This window comes from Crotalus tigris, unplaced genomic scaffold (assembly GCF_016545835.1).
Source record: "Crotalus tigris isolate CLP2741 ecotype Arizona unplaced genomic scaffold, ASM1654583v1 scf7180000017623.1712378, whole genome shotgun sequence".
Lineage (NCBI taxonomy): Eukaryota > Metazoa > Chordata > Lepidosauria > Squamata > Viperidae > Crotalus > Crotalus tigris.
The window spans coordinates 746,514-763,961 of NW_024096518.1; the positions used below are offsets into that span (position 1 = coordinate 746,514).

The window sequence follows — 17,448 nt, forward strand, 5'->3', positions numbered from 1 at the left end:
CAGCACCGTTTGCAGAATGGGACTTTTGGCGGGCTCAGCAGGGCAGAGACAGCCTGGACAATTCCTATTGGCTTTTGAAAGCCAATAGAATTAGACTCTATTCAAGAGAGTCTATTCTATTGGCTTTCAAAAGCCAATAGAATAAAAGGGAGTAGCACAGCTAAGGAAAAGGGGGAAAAAATGGCGGACTGCATTGTTTGGCGACCCCTGTGAAATGGTCGTTCGACCCCAAATGGGGTCCCGACCCACAGGTTGAGAACCACTGCTCTAAACAAAGATAAAAATGTCTGGGCATTCAGCCAACTGTCTGGGCATTCAGCCAAGTTGAATCCACAAGAAACCAAGGGAAGAGTAAAAAAAATGTTATCTTGTAACCTTGTAACCACCAGGGAAGCACTGAATCTTCTTTCCCGAGGGTTTTTTTAAAATAAAGATGGAGTTTTAAAAGTTATAGCAAAGAAAAAACAATCAGGTTAGCTTTCCAACTAAATCCTCTTTAATTTTTTAGATTTCTCCAGCCAGAGGCCCAATTTAAAATAGTCCCAATTAGGTTTCTTCCTTAGTTGCTTAAAACACCGCCAATGCAGGAGGGGGGGTGGGAAAAAACTTCCTCCTTCCTCCCCTCAAGCTTCCAGCTTTTCATTAAAGATAGGTACTTCCACCAAAAGTCCCGTTTCAACAAAGAGTAGAAAAGAGTCTCACCGGACCGGCTGCTTGCTGTCGAAATCAGCTGTTTTCTGTTCCTGACGATCGGCTGTTAATGAGGGATTGCATAAATGCAATCCTCCTTTCTTCTGCTGGTTCCAGGGGCTGTTTTGGATTCTCCGGCTCCCATTCCCCAAATATTCACCCTTCAGTAGCCACCCCTCCAGGGTGATTTTTAGCCCAAACGGGCCCGCCAGCAAAGGAATTCCAGACTAGGGGAGTGGATAATCTCTCCCCAAGGTCTTCACCCAGCGACAACTGGAAATCCTCTCGACATCATTATCCATTTTATTAAACTGATATAAAAATTGTAGCTGTTCTCAATCACTCGTAGCTGAACGTTGTTTCCCAACTTTTTAAAAGTTGCATAAAGTTTAATTGACATCATTTTCTTAATAGGTTGTAAATAAGATAATGTATAATCCTCTTTGATCAAGTATTGCTCTTCTTCTGTTGTTTTTTTCTCTGTCAGAGAGTCAGATGGTGTCTGCAAGTCAGCTTGTGCTTCTGGGATAAAATCCTCCATTTTCTTGCTATAGATCATTTGCTCATTATCATCCAGAATTTTTTCCAGTGTAGATTGATAATCTGAATGTAGGTTTGATTCTTCCATCTCAGAAGGCTGAAAGCAAGGTTGAAAGAAATTTCTTGGGTATAAGCCCCCTCTGCTGTTTCTTGGCTTTCCAAATGCTTACTTACACCTTGTGCTTTACTTTGTCATTGAAGTGCAATCTCTTTTGTGTAAGCAACTATCCTCTCGGTGTTTTCCAGGATTTTATCCAATATATACTTATAAGTGAAATTTAGACAAGTTTCTTCCATTTCTATCATATTTAAAGCCAGTGTCCTTTTGGAGAAGACTATATTCAAAAGAAATCAGTCAATATCTGCCTCTACCCAATTATACTGATTCTTTATCTTTTCTCTTTGTAATAACTTAAAAGCCAAAGTCAAACTCCAAAAGAAAGAAATGACAGTTGCGATAGTTTCACCAGAAGATATCCCCCAATGAATAATCAAAATTATTCAAATGTCCCCTTTATCCAGCCACCATAAGAATAAAAAAGAAAAAAACCAATATTCTCCAAACAATTGGTATGTTACATCTCTGTAACAAGGTTTCTTGGGGCTCCTAAATATAAAAAAATAAAATAATCAACAATAAAAAAAGTAAATTTAATTTCTTTTTTGCTTCTCTTCTCCTACCAAAAACGCCGTTTTAGCAAGATAGGGAAATTATTCCCAAAATAAAAGCTTTTCATAGGAAGAAAGAAAATAGAGGTAAAAGAAAATCTCACCGAATCTTCCACGGTGGTTCTATTTGCGTAGATGATCGTATGGCTTATGGTTGGCGCAGCTAAATGATCGGCCATTTTACTGGCCAATCTTTACTCCGTTGGCCCAAAGGAGATACTCAGACTACAGAAGATGACGATGCCCCTCTGCAGTCATCCAAGAAGCCTCCTCAACGGTAGTCGCTCCTCCAGAGCGACTTTTCGACCCACTCAGGGGTCTACTAGTGGAGGAAACTTGGCTGCTCGGCTGCATCGCCGCGACCTGTAACCGGAAGCCTGGGGAAGGATTTTTAAAGGCAAAGAGGAGATTGACTGGGGGAAGAAAATTTTATTTTCTCTTTTCCAGAGAGACAAGCCAGAAGGAGGGCGAGCGAGGTAGGAAGTTGGCGAAAAGGTTTTTTATTCTCTCTCCAGAGAATAAACTTCATACCTTGCTCTCCCTCTTTCTGACATCCCTGCTGGCTGTCTTGCCCTGCTGGCTGACTTCACCAGGATGACGGTACTGGCCATCTCCTGTGTGCACACCCGGGAGGCAGGACAGAGGCAGCGGGGCAGCTCCTTGCTAATTCCAGTGGATCTTAGGCTGAGGGCATTCTGGCTTTGATGGATGCAACTAGGTTGTAGATCAGCACCACACACCTCACCCCACCCCCACCAGCATCTCCAGCCTTGCAGCCACAAGGCATCCCTTTCAAAAGGACCGCCCACATGGTATAGAAATGGTAGCAGCATATTAGTGCTGTCAATCTCTCCCCCTCCCATCACCCCTTCCTGAGCACGGGGAAAGAGATGAGAAGGTGAAGGAAGGAACAGAGGGGAGAAGGAAGGGAGGGTGGGAAGGAGGGAGGGAGGAAGGAAGGGAGGGAGGGAAAAAGGGAGGGAGGGAGGAAGGAAGGAAGAGGGAAAAGGAATGGAGGGTGAGAGGAAGGAAGGAATGGAGGAATGGAGCAGGAAGGAAGGGAGAGTGGGAAAGAGGGAGGGAGGGAAAAGGGAGGGAGGAAGGAACAGGGAGGAAGGAATGGTGGGAGGGGAGAAGGAAGGAACAAAGGAAGAAATGGAGACTGGGAGGGAGGAAGGAAGGAACAGAGGAAGGAAGGAAGGAAGGAACAGAGGGAGGAAGGAATGGAGAGTGGGAGGGAGGAAGGAAGGAGCAGAGGAAGGGAGAGAGGGAGGGACCATGTCCCAGCACTCACCCCAGTTCCACCTTCCTCCGCCAGAGACCCTCAGATCTGTCCTAATCCTGTCCAGGCACCCCTGAAGCAAATGATGTTCAGCTGGCCATGCCCACCCAGTAGGCCATGTCCACCCCAGCCACACTCACCCAGTAGGCCACATCCATCCGAGCCCCCCCCCCCCGAGGGCAACCACTGTACTACAGACACTACAGTCTACTACTGTATTGCGTGCACACGCACTAATATATCAAGAGAGAGAGAAAGAGATGGGGGAGAGAGATGAAGAAACAGAGACAGAGAGAAGGAGGGAGGGAGGGAGGGACGGAGGGAGGGAGGGAATGAGAGAGCTGCTTAACATCTTGTTTATGAGGTTTTCCTTTTTTCCTTCCTTTTTATTTGCCTATTTATTAAATAAATAATCATCTTTAAAAAAACAATCTGGAAAACCACTAGATGACAGCAAAGGTCTGTTAAGCCTTATTTACTTTTCAATAAATAAACACATCCTACTTTAGAATAAAATCTTGAAATGCCTCGGAAATGCCTTTCCATTGTAAGGAAGAATAAAAATTATATTTTAATTTTACTTTACCATAAACATTTGTATTGAGGTCATCAGTGAAGGCCTTTAGCAAACTTTCTGGATAAAGAGTAGCACCCGCATGGTCAAGGTAAGTAATTTCTACAACAGAAAAGATGAAAATAAATTATAGCTATCAATTATTCCCCTCAATCAATTTCAATCTAAGCATTTTTGTTCCAAATTCCATTACAGGAAAAAAAAGGGGTTTTAAATATATACTTTTGAATATATTTCATTATTTAATAGAAAATAACACTATTGCAATAAAATAAAGTCAAACTAATTTTAGAATCATTGTACTATAGTGAAAATATGCAAATTATTATCCTTTCTAAAAAGATAACTGAAGACTATCTAAAAATCTAAATTGAGTATTATCCATAATCTGAGAAACATAGAGCAATGGTGCCTTTTTTGTATACTGAGATATGAATTTCTGCTAATGGTACAATCTTACAGGTTTTAATATCCAGCTAAACTAAGTCATTTAATTTTAGACTAATTATTAGACATATTATTAGATCATGGCCACAAAGACTTAGATAAGGGGATAAAGAGGTAACTCATCAAAGTTGCAGATGACACCAAGCTGGAAGGAATAGTTAACACTCCAGATGCAACAAAATGCAATTCAATGGTGAGAAAAATTAAGGTCCTACACATATGCAAGAAAAAACAGATCTACAGGTATAAAATACATGGTACTTGGCTCAACAGTAACAGGGTATTTTGTAGATAAGTACACCATTTCTCCTAGAATGAATTGTATAGGCTCAACCCTCGGCTTGTGCTCTGTATGCCTGCCTAGCTTCATCTAGTGCTTTTCTAACTATTCGCCAGGTGTTTTGTAATTGTTCCATCCATTCTTTCAGTGATGGGATCGTTGGTTTGTTTGGGGTTAATTCTGGCATGGGGTTGAAACTTTGACCGGTGGCTATTTGAAAAGGAGTGGACTGCATTATTATAGGCAACTTCTGCAAGAGGGAGTAAGTCCGCCCAATTGGTCTGTTGGAAATTAAGAAAACATCTCAAATATTGCTCAAGCACTGAGTGACAACGTTCTGTTTGTCCATCCCCTTGTGGGTGATGGCTAGATGTCACTCCCTGAGTGGTTCCTAAAAGGGATAAAAATTCCTTCCAAAATGCAGACGTAAATTGCACTCCACTATCAGAGATGATGCGTTGGGGTGCCCCATGCAATCTGTAAATGTGCTGGATGAAAAATTTTGCTAAGGCTTTTGCGGTGGGAATCTTTTGGCAAGGGATAAAGTGCACCTCTTTGGAAAACAAGTCCGTGACCGTCCAGATAACAGTATTCCCATTCCTTTCTGGTAATTCCACTATAAAATCCATGGCTATTTCCCTCCAGGGGGCTGAGGGATTTGTCACTGTTTGTAATAGTCCTGGCGATTTCCCTTGCAACCTCTTTGCAGTCGCACATTTTGGGCAGCTGGCCACGTAGCTTTCTATGTCCTTTTTTAAGGATGGCCACCAAAATTGCCGTTTAATTAAGTGTAAAGTTTTTACAAATCTAAAATGCCCTGCTGATTTTGTGTCATGGCAAAGCTGCATGAATGTGACTCTTTGGGTTGTTGGTATATATAACTTTTCCCCTATCCAAGGCAACCCGTCTCTCATTGTGCACACATTTTTGTTTTTCTGGAACCATTCATCTGTTTTCAAACTTTTCTGGAATTCAATTCCAGTTTGGCTGTCCAGTTGTGGTTTTAATTTGGCTTGGGTTCTGGTGGTTATTGGTGCTCCCAGTTGTGACTCTGCCACCATTGGTTTAGAGTCTGTGGCTCGCGTGCTGTTATATTGGGGCATGCGAGGTAGTGCATCTGCCAGGAAGTTCTTCCTCCCTGGTAAATGTTTGAGCTTAAATTGGAACTGGTGAAAATGCTGGGACCAGCGGGCTTGTTTGGGATTGAGTTTCCTGGGCGCTTTCAGGGCTTCCAAATTTTTGTGATCAGTCCACACTTGGAAGGGGATTTTGTTGCCTTCCAGGAACTGTCGCCACGTGAGTAATGCCCAATATATCCTGTATGCCTCTTTCTCCCATACGGGCCAGCGCTGTTCTGTTTCCATGAGTTTCTTGGATGTATATGCACAGGGTTGCAATACCCCTTCATCCTTTTCTTGTAATAGAACAGCCTCCACTGCCACATCACTTGCATCTGCCTGTATTATGAAGGGCTTATCCATGTCTGGGTGCCTTAGTACTGGTTCGGCAGAAAAAAGTCTCTTTAATCTCTCAAACGCTGCTTGGCACTCCATTGTCCATGTTAGTGGCTAGCTAGGTTTTACTGAGGATGCTCCCTTCGTTTTTAGTAAGTTAGTGAGGGGCTAGGCTATCTGGGCAAATGAGGGGATGAATTGGCAGTAAAAGTTTGCAAAGCCCAGGAAACTTTGTAGTTGCTTTCTTGTGCGGGGTGGTGCCCAATCTAATACTGCTCTGAACTTCTCTGGGTCCATTTCAATGCCCTGGGAGGATATGCGATAACCTAGGTAGTCTATCCTTTCCTGATGGAATTCGCATTTTGAGAGTTTGGCATATTGGTGGGCGGCTTGAAGTTTCTTTAAAACCGCTTTGACTAGGTTGACATGTTCCTCTTTTGTTTCGGTGAAGATAAGAATGTTGTCCAAGTAAACAAGGACCCCCTTAAACAGGTGCTCCCTTAGAATGTCATTGATTAATTGCATAAAGACTGCAGGGCCCCCTTGTAATCCAAATGGCAAGACTTTGAATTGATAGCACCCCATGGGAGAGTTAAATGCGGTCTTCCATTCGTCCCCTTCCTTAATTCTCATGCGATAGTAAGCTTCCCTTAGGTCTAGTTTAGAAAAAAAAATTCCCTTTCGAGAGGTGTGACAGCATGTCTTTCATGAGGGGCAGAGGGTATAGGTTGCTTTCACTGATTGTATTCAGGGCCCTATAATCCACGGATAAGCATAAAAAGCCATCCTTCTTCTCTCTAAAGAGGACCGGGGCAGCTACTTTAGGCTTGGCTGGCTCAATGAAACCCCTCTCTAGGTTTTTTTTATGAATCTTTCCATTTCCTCCTTCTCCTTTGGGCTCATGGAATATAATCTGAGCTTCGGGAGTTTTGCCCCAGGCTTGAATTCAGTGGCACAGTCTCTGGGTCGGTGGGGGGGGGAGCTCATCCGCCCTCTGCTCACTGAAAACTTCAGCAAGGTCTCTGTATTCCTCTGGTATTTCTGTTAGTCCCTTTTCCTCTCCGATGGATGCTTTTTCTATTCTTGATTCTGGTAGCCCCCCTTGGGATTTTAAGTCCACAGGGTCCCCCTTCGGGAATTTGATTTCTGTCGTCCTCCAATTCACCCAGGGGTTCCATTCTTTTAACCATTCCATCCCTAGGATCATTGGGCATTCTATGCCTGGGGTCACCACAAATGTTATGACCTCCTCATGTTTGCCCAGGGAGAGATGTATTGGTAAAGTGGCTAGGGTAGCTGGCATCCCCCCTGCTATGGATCCATCTAACTGGCCAAATGAGATTGGTTGTTCCAGTCTCGATGAAATGCCCAGATTTCCCACCAGTGTTGGGCTAATGAGGCAGCGGGTACAGCCAGAGTCTATTAAGGCTTTCACCTTCACGGCTTCGGGCATGGGGGGAATTAATATAGTCACTGTCTTGAGGATGGGTGCGATGCCCTCCGAGCTGTCATCTGAGGCGTCCACTGGCCCTGTGTTTTAGGCTGGAGTTCTTTCCCCCTGATGAGCAGAGGTGGGGGGGTTCCATAATCTCCATCATTCTCATGGCAGTTTCTTTTGGCTTAGCTGGAGACTTTCCAGATTTGCTGATCGGGGATCTGTCTAGGTTGTGCTGGGAGGCTTTGGAGCAGCATTCTACAGCTCGATGCCCTTCTTTTCCGCACTTGAAACACCCCATTTGCTTCTTGGCTGTAGCCAATGGCTTCATTGGTTCGCGTGTCAACTCAGGCAGGGAGCGGCTCCATTGTTTTCCTCGGTGGTATCTCTTCAATATGTCGATCTCTGCTTCCTCTGCCAAGACGTACCATTCCTCAAGTTGGTGTGGGTCCCTTCAGGGCAGGCAAGCATCATATAAGTCATAATTTAGTCCGTCTTTGAAATGGCTAAGGAGGATGTCTTCTGGCCAGTTCAGTTTGCTGGCAATGGCCTGGAATTCTTGCGTATATTCAGCCACTGGGCGTTTGCCTTGCCTCATCATTTTTATCCTTTCATGGGCTTTGCGATCAGCCAGGGGGTCTTCAAATCGCCTTCTCAGAGAGGACATGAAATGGTTGAAGTCGTTGAGCTCTGGGGCATTGGAGTTGTGCAAGCTGATCACCCAATCTGCAGCCAGTCCGTTCACAGCAGATTGCACTATCCGGATGCGGGCTTTGTCGCTGGGGATGCCCCGCCCGTATTCCTCTATGTAGCTGAGGACTTGGGTTAGGAAAAACCCCAAGCATGTTGGCTCCCCTTTGAATTTCACATCCAACGGCGAATGTCTTGGAATGGATCGGTGCCTCCGTTGTTGGTGGTAGTGTCTTCCATCTAGATCGCCATCTGTGGTTCAGCAGGGGGTGGGGACTATTGGATCAGTAGATGTCCCCGGGGCTGCAGGTTCCACTTCCCCCTCAGTGTCTCTCCCTTTGCGGCTCCAGGAGCGGGGGCGGCCATAGGGCTCAGGATTCTCCTCTCCTAGGGAGCTGAGAGTTCTCTTCATCAGATCAATAGCTTTCTCTAGCATCCAGTCCGAGTACGGTGCCCAGCTCTCTCCCTCTTCACTTGCGTGCAGGGATTTCTCCATCTCCTGCTTCCATTCTGGTTGCTTGGCCCCCTGTCTCAGGGTCACCTTTCTTGATTTCTTTTCCCACTCGCCTTTCTTTCCAACGCCCATTGACCAACAAGGCTTGTGGTCCCGTGTCTCCACCACTTCTTCTCCTGAGGAATCTGACCTCTCGGATCCCGACATCCATCAAGGTTTCAGTCGGGGCAGCGGCTCCCTTTCCGGGGAGTTTTCCCCCTTTCTTGCTCCATTGTCTTACATGGTAATTTTTTGCAAAAATCCCCCGGCAAGGGTCTCCCTTCCAGGTAGATTAATTTTGCAAGTCCTGTCTAATGTAAGGACCCACCCCACTTTGCATCTTAAGAAGACAGAACTGTTGGAATAGTTCTTCCTACAGGCATCCTTTATTAAGAGAAAATGGTTGCAGGCGTTCTAGACAGGACTTGGGGTCCAAACTCTCCCATTCAAGATTTTAAGGGGTTCCCCAGTAGCCCCACCCAATCACCCCCTTCTTCCAGCGACAGTCTCATGCATTACATTCCCACCCCCTTTTCCTTACTGCCGGCTGGAGGGAGACTTTAATAGGAGTACATGAAAGGTAATAGCCCCATTGTTATGATTAGTCCTTTTGGTGATATCCACATCCAGTCCCTTTGAAGTGTACTGAAGGAAGTGAGGGCCATAAAGCCCCTTTGCTCACCCGCTTCCCTTCATCGTATGACAGAATCAAGAGAAGGCAGAAATGGGGCTTTCTATAGTTGATAACTAGAGATTAAATATAATTGGATTCTGACAGCTTGCTTGTATGGGATCTTAACTTGCTGATCTTATTTTCTAGTCTAATCTTCTATTTTTGTGGTGCACTGTTTGTTTGTTTTTCTTCTTTGTTGATTTTCCACCCCAGGTATTCAGTTATAACTGCAGCTGTGCTGTACGTTAGTTGGTTTGTTTCTTGCAGTGAATTGGTGCTTATACTTGATATTGCAGTATTTGCATCTTTTAATCTTGTGCTAGCTGTTTCTTTGGAACAAGCTTCATTGCACACAGCCTTATTCTATTGTTTTTGTGCTGTTCTAGATGTTCAGTTTTTCCTTGTTTCAATTCTTTTATTTCTTTAGTTAGAGGGTTTTGTTCTTCCTGAGGAAGAGGTGCCTGGTTTCCAAATGAGAACAGTTGTATATCTCTGCTGGATTCCTTCACTGCCAAATCCCCCTGGTTTTCTCTACATTCTGAATTACTTCTGGCAAGGCTTTGATTTCTTTGCCCTGGGTAAACCTTTGCAGTTCGTCCAATTCTGTTTCTGTGAATACTTTATATCATATTATAAATCGGCGTTGATCTGCTAGTCTCTGTTCTGTTATTTCTGATTCTGGATGTTGTTCATTCATTTTAGATATCCTCTTCTTGTTGGACTTGATCTGTAATAAAAGATCATTATTTCTTTGTTTTCAATCACTGGGTATTTGCGATGGGTAAACACCTTTTCTTCTAGTAGTTGTGCAGCTACTGGTCCTGCTTGCTGAGCCAACAGTCCTGAGTCTTGTAACCCATTTTTCACCAGATATCCAGGAACTCCAACATCTAGCATGGACCTTGTTAACCCGGGCGACATCTGAGCCGGTATGGCTTTCTGAAATTTACATATCTCAGCATATTTTTTATGGGAGAGACACTCTTTGTCTGACTCCTCTGATGAGACCTGTCCAGTATGGTTAACCCTCTGGCATAGCTCTCATCTTCCTCATAGTACACAAGCCCCACAACCACATCAAGGTAGTGCCTCACTGGGGGTTGTTGTTGTTATTTTCCCTTTGTGTAAAGATGGATGAAAAAAAATGAGTTAAGCTTTCTCCCTGTTGCTTGTCACCTTCTTGCCACTTTCTCCCACTAATGGACCAATCATTTCCTTAACCCTTTTCTTGTTGTTTACATGTTGAAAGAAGCTTTTTTCATTATTTTGGACTTTGGTCGCAAGCCTTAGTTCATTGCAAGCTTTCCTTATTTCACCTTTGCAGGCTTGGGCTATTTGCTGATACTCTGCCTTAGTTATGTATCTGTCTTTCCATTTTTTATACTTATCTTTTTTGTCTTTCAATTTATCAGAGAGTTCTTTATGCAGCAATGCTGGCTTTCTTTTGAGAGCTGTTATTTTTCTTCTTCATTGGTATTGTGCTAGACTGGGCTTTTATAATCTCACTTTTCAAAATTTCCCAAGCTTCTTGAGTTGTTTTCCCCTTAAGGATTCTCATCCATGAAATCCTTCCCAAGCTCTCTCTAAGTTTATTAGCTCTCTTAAAGTCCAAGACTATGTTCTATTGCTTGTGCTTGCATAATGTTGAATTCCAATATTGTATGATCACTTTCCCCCTCCCCAGGTTCCTATAGCGTCAACACCTGCTATCATTTCATTTCAGTTAGTGAGACTTAAGTCCAATATGGCTGATCCTCTTGTCTCCTAGATTTCATTAATTCCAACAAGGAGAAAGAGAATGAATTGAGAAGAATGTATTGTTTGTAAACGTGAAAGAACTAAATTGTAATTCTGTTTAAAGCTCTAGCGCAGGGCTTTTCAACTGGTGCACGCGTACCACCTGTGGTACATTGACAGGTGGCAGGTGGTACGTGGCCCTGCCCAGCCCAGCCCAGCCCAGGGTAGTGGGAGAGGGAACATGCCGAAGTGGCACAGCGCAGCGCAGAACTTGCTTGAGAAGAGTCCTCAGGAGCTGCAGAGCTGCTGGGGTGAGGCAAAGGTCCCAGGATTGGCACTTCCAGCACACCCAGAAGAGAAAAGAGGGGGACAGAGACAGGAGAGGCTATAAAAGGAGGCAGTTTGTGTGGGAGAGGGAGAGAAAAAAGATGCAGCCTTGGGAGGAGGAAGAAGAGTCAGTTGGAAATGCACCGAATGTAAAAGAAGGAGGAGGAGGTGGGATGTAATAATAATGAGTAATAATAATGATGATAAAGTTGGAAGGGACCTTGGAGGTCATCTAGTCCAACCCCCTGCTCAGGCAGGAAACCCTATACCAGTGTTTCTCAACCTTGACAATTTTAAGGCATGTGGACTTCAACTCCCAGAATTCTACAGCCAGCATCGGCTGTCCAGTTTCTTCTTAAAAACTTGCAATGTTCGCGCATTCACTGCTTCTGGAGGCAAGTTGTTCCTGGTTAATTGTTCTAACTGTCTGGAAGTTTCTCCTTAGTTCTAGGTTGCTTAGAGAGGAAAGGACAAAAAACAGCCCGGGTTTGCACATGGGTGGCAGCGACAAACAGGTAAGAAACAGCTGGGGAAGGGTTGTGACATGAGAGTCCTTCCTTTCCTCTTTGTCCCTTCCTTTCCTCCCCCACTCCATGCTCAGGAAGGGACAAGGGGAGGGGGACAGGCTGCCAGCGCGGCTGGTGGCTATGCTGCCAATGGCCATGGCTTGAAAGGCCACTGTAAATTGCTGGACAAGAGCCACACAGCGTTAAGAGCAGAGTGGCAGGAATATATTTGTAATGAGGGAGGGAGAAAAACAGGCATCCCCCGAAGGAGACCAACAAATGGCCCTTGTCCTTTTCACACACCTGTGGACTCTGTGGGAGGGGATGCTGCAAGTGGCATGAGAGTCCACGTTACCTGTGCTACACCGCCCAGAACCCAGTCTGGTTTTGGCAGGCAGCGGTGCATCCTTCTTACCGTGCGGAGTGGCCAGGCGAGGCAAAATGGTGACATACTGAACCTGCCTATGTGCGTGCAGAGACTGAGACAGATGAGAGTGCATGCACCTCAGCCTCTGTGCACACACAGGCTGGTTCAACATGTGCGCACACAGAGGCTGAGGCAAAGAGCACATTGGCATGAAGGGGAGAGGGAAGGGACAAAGAGGTAGGTAGGTAGGTAAGGAGGGAGGGAGGGAAGGAAGGAAGGAAGGAAGGAAGGGACAATGTGAGGGAGGGAGGGAAGAAAGGTACAATGTGAGGGAGGGAGGGAAGGAAAGAAGGGACAATGGAAGGAAGGAAGGGACAAAGAGGGAAGGAAGGAAGGGACAAAGAGGGAAGGAGGGACAATGGAAGGGAGGGAGGGAAGGAGGAAGGGACAAAAAGGGAGGGGAGGAAGAAAGGAAGGAAAGAAGGAAGGAAGGGACAATGGGAGGGAGAGAGGGAGGGAAGAAAGGCACCTATGTCAACCCCATCCCCCTCCACCAGAGACCCACGATTCCTCCACATAAGTGATGAGCTGGCCACGCCCCTCTGGCCACTGACTTTGCTTGTCAAAAAGTTGCAAAAGGTGATCATATGACCCTGGCTCACTGTGACTATCATAAGTATGAATCAGTTGCCATGCATCCAAATGTAAATCACATGACCCTGGGGATGCTGCATAAGAATGAAAAATAGTCATAAATCACTTTTTTCAGTGCCGTTGTAACTCTGAACAGTCATTAAGCAAATTGTTATAAGTCGAGGACTACCTGTACTTTATAATTTTTTTCCTTTTTTTTGTCATCAAGTTTTTGACACCTTGCTAGGTGACTGGTAGTACTCAGATATTGCCTTATCCTAAAAGTGGTACAATGGGTGAAAAGGTTGAAAAGCCCTGCTCTAGCGAACGTGTTACAACCCAGGTGGTCAAGCCAAGATAGGCCTCTAGAGAGTCCTTTATTGCTCTCAATAAATGTTCCAGCAAACAGCCCTCCAACGACCGGTAAGGCTCCACCCCCACACTACCCTAAAGGCAACCATCTTCAGTCCCCCAAACAACAGCCCCCATATTACAAATAAAGTCCACAGAATATTTTGCAGCAATAATGCATTGCTGACTCATATTCAGTTTGTAATTCTGAGTTTTTGAGAAGATGGATATTATGAAAATCCAGGCATCCTTCATCTTATTTATAGAGAGTCATGGTGGTGCAGTAGTTAGAAGGGGCATTGTCTTACCTGAACGCCTTTTCTCAGCATGAGGAATGTAGAATCCACAGATGGGTTGATTTAGTCTTCTAGCCCAATCAGACCAAACAATCAAAGTTGCCACGCCTCTGCAGGGTCTGACCATGCCCCAGTTTCGAAAGGGCGAAGTGAATGATTGTGTGATGTGATGGCTCCGAACTGCTGACACTAACCTAACTGCTAATAATGATCAGGGAGGGGGTGGATTCTACATTCCTCATGCTGAGAAAAGGCGTTCAGGTAAGACAACGCCCCTTCTCCAGCATGTAAAGGAATGTGGAATCCACAGATGGGACATACCAAAGCCCCTATGATCCCACAGGTGGGAAGCAGGTTGGTTAAGTGTCGTTGCTGAAATGGACCACTTGTTGTAAAACCCGACGGCCAAAAGCGGCCTCTGCGGAAGCAAACTTGTCAAGTTTGTAGTGATGAATGAATGGTGAAGGGGACGACCACGTAGCCGCCTTACAGATGTCCTCTATGGATGCCTGAGTCTGCCACACCGCTGACGTGGAAGCGCTACAAGTAGAGTGCGCTGTCAGGTGGCTTGGGACAGGTAAAGAGTAAGCCTGGTAAGATTGAGAGATACAGGCCTTGATTCACCTAGCTATAGTAGAGGAGGAAATCTTCTGTCCCTTGGAAGCTGAGTGGAAAGAGACAAACAATGCCTCCGATTTGTGAAGGGAAGCTGTCCTCTTAATGTAATAACGCAATGCCCTACGCACTGCTTTTCTAGTGTGTGAGAAGGATTGGGACAAAAGTTTGGTAGTACAACGTCCTGAGCCCGGTGAAACAGTGTATTCACCTTGGGAATGAATGAGGGATCTAACCTCATCATCACTCTGTCCTGATAGAAGGTACACAGGTCTTCCCTAACTGAAACAGCAACCAGCTCTGACACGCGCCTCGCCGACGTGATAGCTACTAGGAAGGCCACCTTGTGGGACAAAATGTGAAGAGGACAAGACCTTATCGGTTCAAAGGGAGACCTAGTGAGTGCCTGCAGAACCCGAGTAGTTCCCAAGATGGATACTTGTGTACTACCGGAGGTCTGGTGTTGGAGACTCCTTTCATAAAGGACCAGACCCTGGGATGATGGGACAATGGAGTGGCGTTGGCACAGGTGAACACTGTGGAAAGAGCGGCCACCTGTCTACGCAAGGTGTTCGGCGCTAAGCCCTTACCCACTCCATCCATGAGGTATTCAAGAATCACTGGAATAGTGACAGAAGAGATAGACAAACCCTTATAGGTACACCAGTCATAGAATTTCTTCCAAGTGGCATCATAGATCCGGTTCGTCGCTGGACGTCTGGAAGCTTGGATCATAGCTATCACCCTTGAAGAGTAAGATCCACACATCAGGAACAGGCGCTCAGATGCCAGGTGGCTAGTTGTAGCCACTGCGGGTCCAGGTGCCGTATGGCCCCCTGCGTTAGAATTATCCTCTCTGGAGGGATTTGCCAAGGGGGAGCTATGGCAAGATTCATGAGATCTGTGAACCATGGAAGCCTCGGCCAATATGGGGCCACAAGAATTAGCTCTGCCCATTCCTGTAACAGCTTCCTGATGATTTCCAGGATCAATGGAAGGGCTGGAAATGCATATAGAAGGCCCGCCGGCCAAGGGCTGCAGAGGGCGTCTGCTCCCTCCAAACCCTGGGATGGGTACCGAGATAGAAACCGGGGAGGCTGGGCGTTCATCGGGGATGCAAACAGATCGACTTTGGGCCGACCAAAATGGTGAGTTATCTCCCGAAAGAGACGGGAATGTAGATGCCACTCCGAATGATCTATCGTAGATCGACTCAGAAAATCCGCCTGGTCGTTTTCTACCCCTGAGATGTGTTCCGCCTTTAGGGACAACAGATTCTGTTCCACCCATGACCCCAGACACTGGGCCTCGGACATTAGAATCTGCGATCGAGTGCCGCCCTGCCTGTTGACATGGGCCTTTGACACCACATTGTCTGTCAGAACCAGCACGTGGCGGCCTGCCAACTTCTTGTGGAAATGGCGAAGTGCTAGGTGTATAGCTCTGAGCTCTAACCTATTGATATTTTTCTTGAGATCCTGTTGGGACCACTGCCCCTGGGCGAATTGGGATTGCAGATGTGCCCCTCATCCAAACAGACTGGCGTTTGTGGTCAAGGTTACCCGAGTTGGTTTTCTGAACAGGGATCCTTTGGACAATGTTGGGGACAACCACCAGATGAGGGATGTGAGTGTCTGTGGTGGGACTCGCACCCTCTGTGGAAAACATGCTACACCCCATTTCTGGTAAGGGAGTAGAAACCACTGCAGTTGTCTCGTATGAAGCCTGGCCCAGGGCACTATGGCAATAGATGAGATCAGTTTCCCTAACAGCTGTGACAGTAGGATCACATGTTACATGTTTCTCTTTGCGCACTCTGGTGACCATCGTACGTATGCTGAGCTGATGCTCCTGAGACAGGAAAACTCAGCACTGGTTGGTGCCTATTATTGCGCCTAAGTGGAGCAAATGATTTGCTGGGTTCAGATGGCTCTTTGGGAAGTTAATCATAAATCCATGATCCTGGAGTGTCTTGATCATCAGTGCCACGTCTGATCGGGCGTTCAGTGCTGAGGACGACTGGATTAGGATATCGTCCAAGTAGCACTGAATGCAGACTGGTACCAACCTGAGCTGTGCGGCGAGAACTGCCAGGATTTTGGTGAAAACCCTTGGAGCTGATGATAGGCCGAATGGCAGGGCCCTGTACTAATAGTGATGGTTGGAATACCTGAATCTGAGAAAACGCCTGTGATTTGGATGTATGGGAATGTGCAGGTAAGCTTCTGTCAGACCTATGGATGTAAGAAAGTCCCCTGGCCGAATACTGCCCAGAATAGAATGAAGAGTTTGAGGAACTCCAGAGACAGTCCTTCTCTGATAGTGGTTAGAACCCAATTGTCCGTGGTGGTGCTTTCCCATTTGTGGAAGTATAGTGCCAGTCTTCCGCCAATGGGGGGAATCCGCCTCAAGTCACTTTGACTTTTGGAAAGGACGACCTCCTCTGCCGTGAAAGGGCCACTTAGCCTGGAATTGTGGCTTTGGCTTGTCTCTGTAGCTGGATCGGTCCGATGAGCAGTCCGGCCCTGCTTGAAAGGGCCAATACCCACTCCAGGTAGTTCGGTCTGAGCCAGACTTAAACGACGGACGCCGGTTGTATGGAGAAAAACATCTGCCCGTTTTTTTGACAATATGAGCTAGTACCTTCAACTTTTCTTTGTTATCAGTCAGGGAAGGAGTGAGAGCCTCTCCAAAAAGGCAACCCTTTTGATATGGTGCCGCAGCTACTCTCCATTTGTTCCTGGTATCGGCCTTCCAATTTTTTAGCCAGAACAACAGGCATGCGGCCACGTTGGAAGCTATGGCCCGAGCCGAATATTTGGCCAACTGCAGAGACACATCTGCCATGTATTCCAGTGCGGCCCTTAGTTTAGTGACATCCTGGTGAACCCTGGGGATATTCTGGCCTGTAATTCCCTGAACCAGATTAATGCGATTCTGGCGAAGAAGGAGTTAGATGTTGAGGCTCATATAGCCCAAGCCGATGCCTGATGGGTCCTTTTGAGGGAAATCTCAGACTTCTTGTCCTCAGCCTTAAGGGCCTCCGACATATCTCCTGGGATTTTGGTGTCTGACAGTATGGGGGAAAGAGCCTCATACACACCCGGAACTTCGAGGACATCGTTGAGGGAAGGGACCGTATCTAAAAGCTTACGATCTAATTCCCCAAGAGCAGAGAAACTTCCAGGAGATCCCCACTGATCCTGAATGGATTTGAGAAACATGGGGGGTCAAGGTATCTGTAGGTTTTCTTGACCGGTTCCAGAAACAGTGGGTCCGAACTCTGTCCAGAGTCCTGATCCATCGTCTGTGGTCTCACCGGTTCAATTTTTCTGGTGACATAGGCCTTTGGTAAAAAAGAATAGAAGGAATTTGAATTAAACACCCCT

The 17,448-nt window shown here is 46.1% G+C and overlaps 1 protein-coding gene across 3 annotated transcripts in view; it reads right to left on the minus strand.

Moving 5' to 3' along the window:
• MOCOS (molybdenum cofactor sulfurase) overlaps positions 1–17,448 on the minus strand; it is a 252,233-nt gene that overhangs the window by 195,371 nt on the left and 39,414 nt on the right. For 2 of the 3 annotated variants that reach the window (XM_039332031.1, XM_039332014.1), the window contains exon 2: positions 3,768–3,857. The exons of the other annotated variant lie outside the window; for it this stretch is intronic. In XM_039332031.1, the coding sequence (XP_039187965.1) occupies positions 3,768–3,857 (90 nt within the window). The remainder of the gene's footprint in view (positions 1–3,767; positions 3,858–17,448) is intronic. 3 annotated transcript variants of the gene reach the window in all.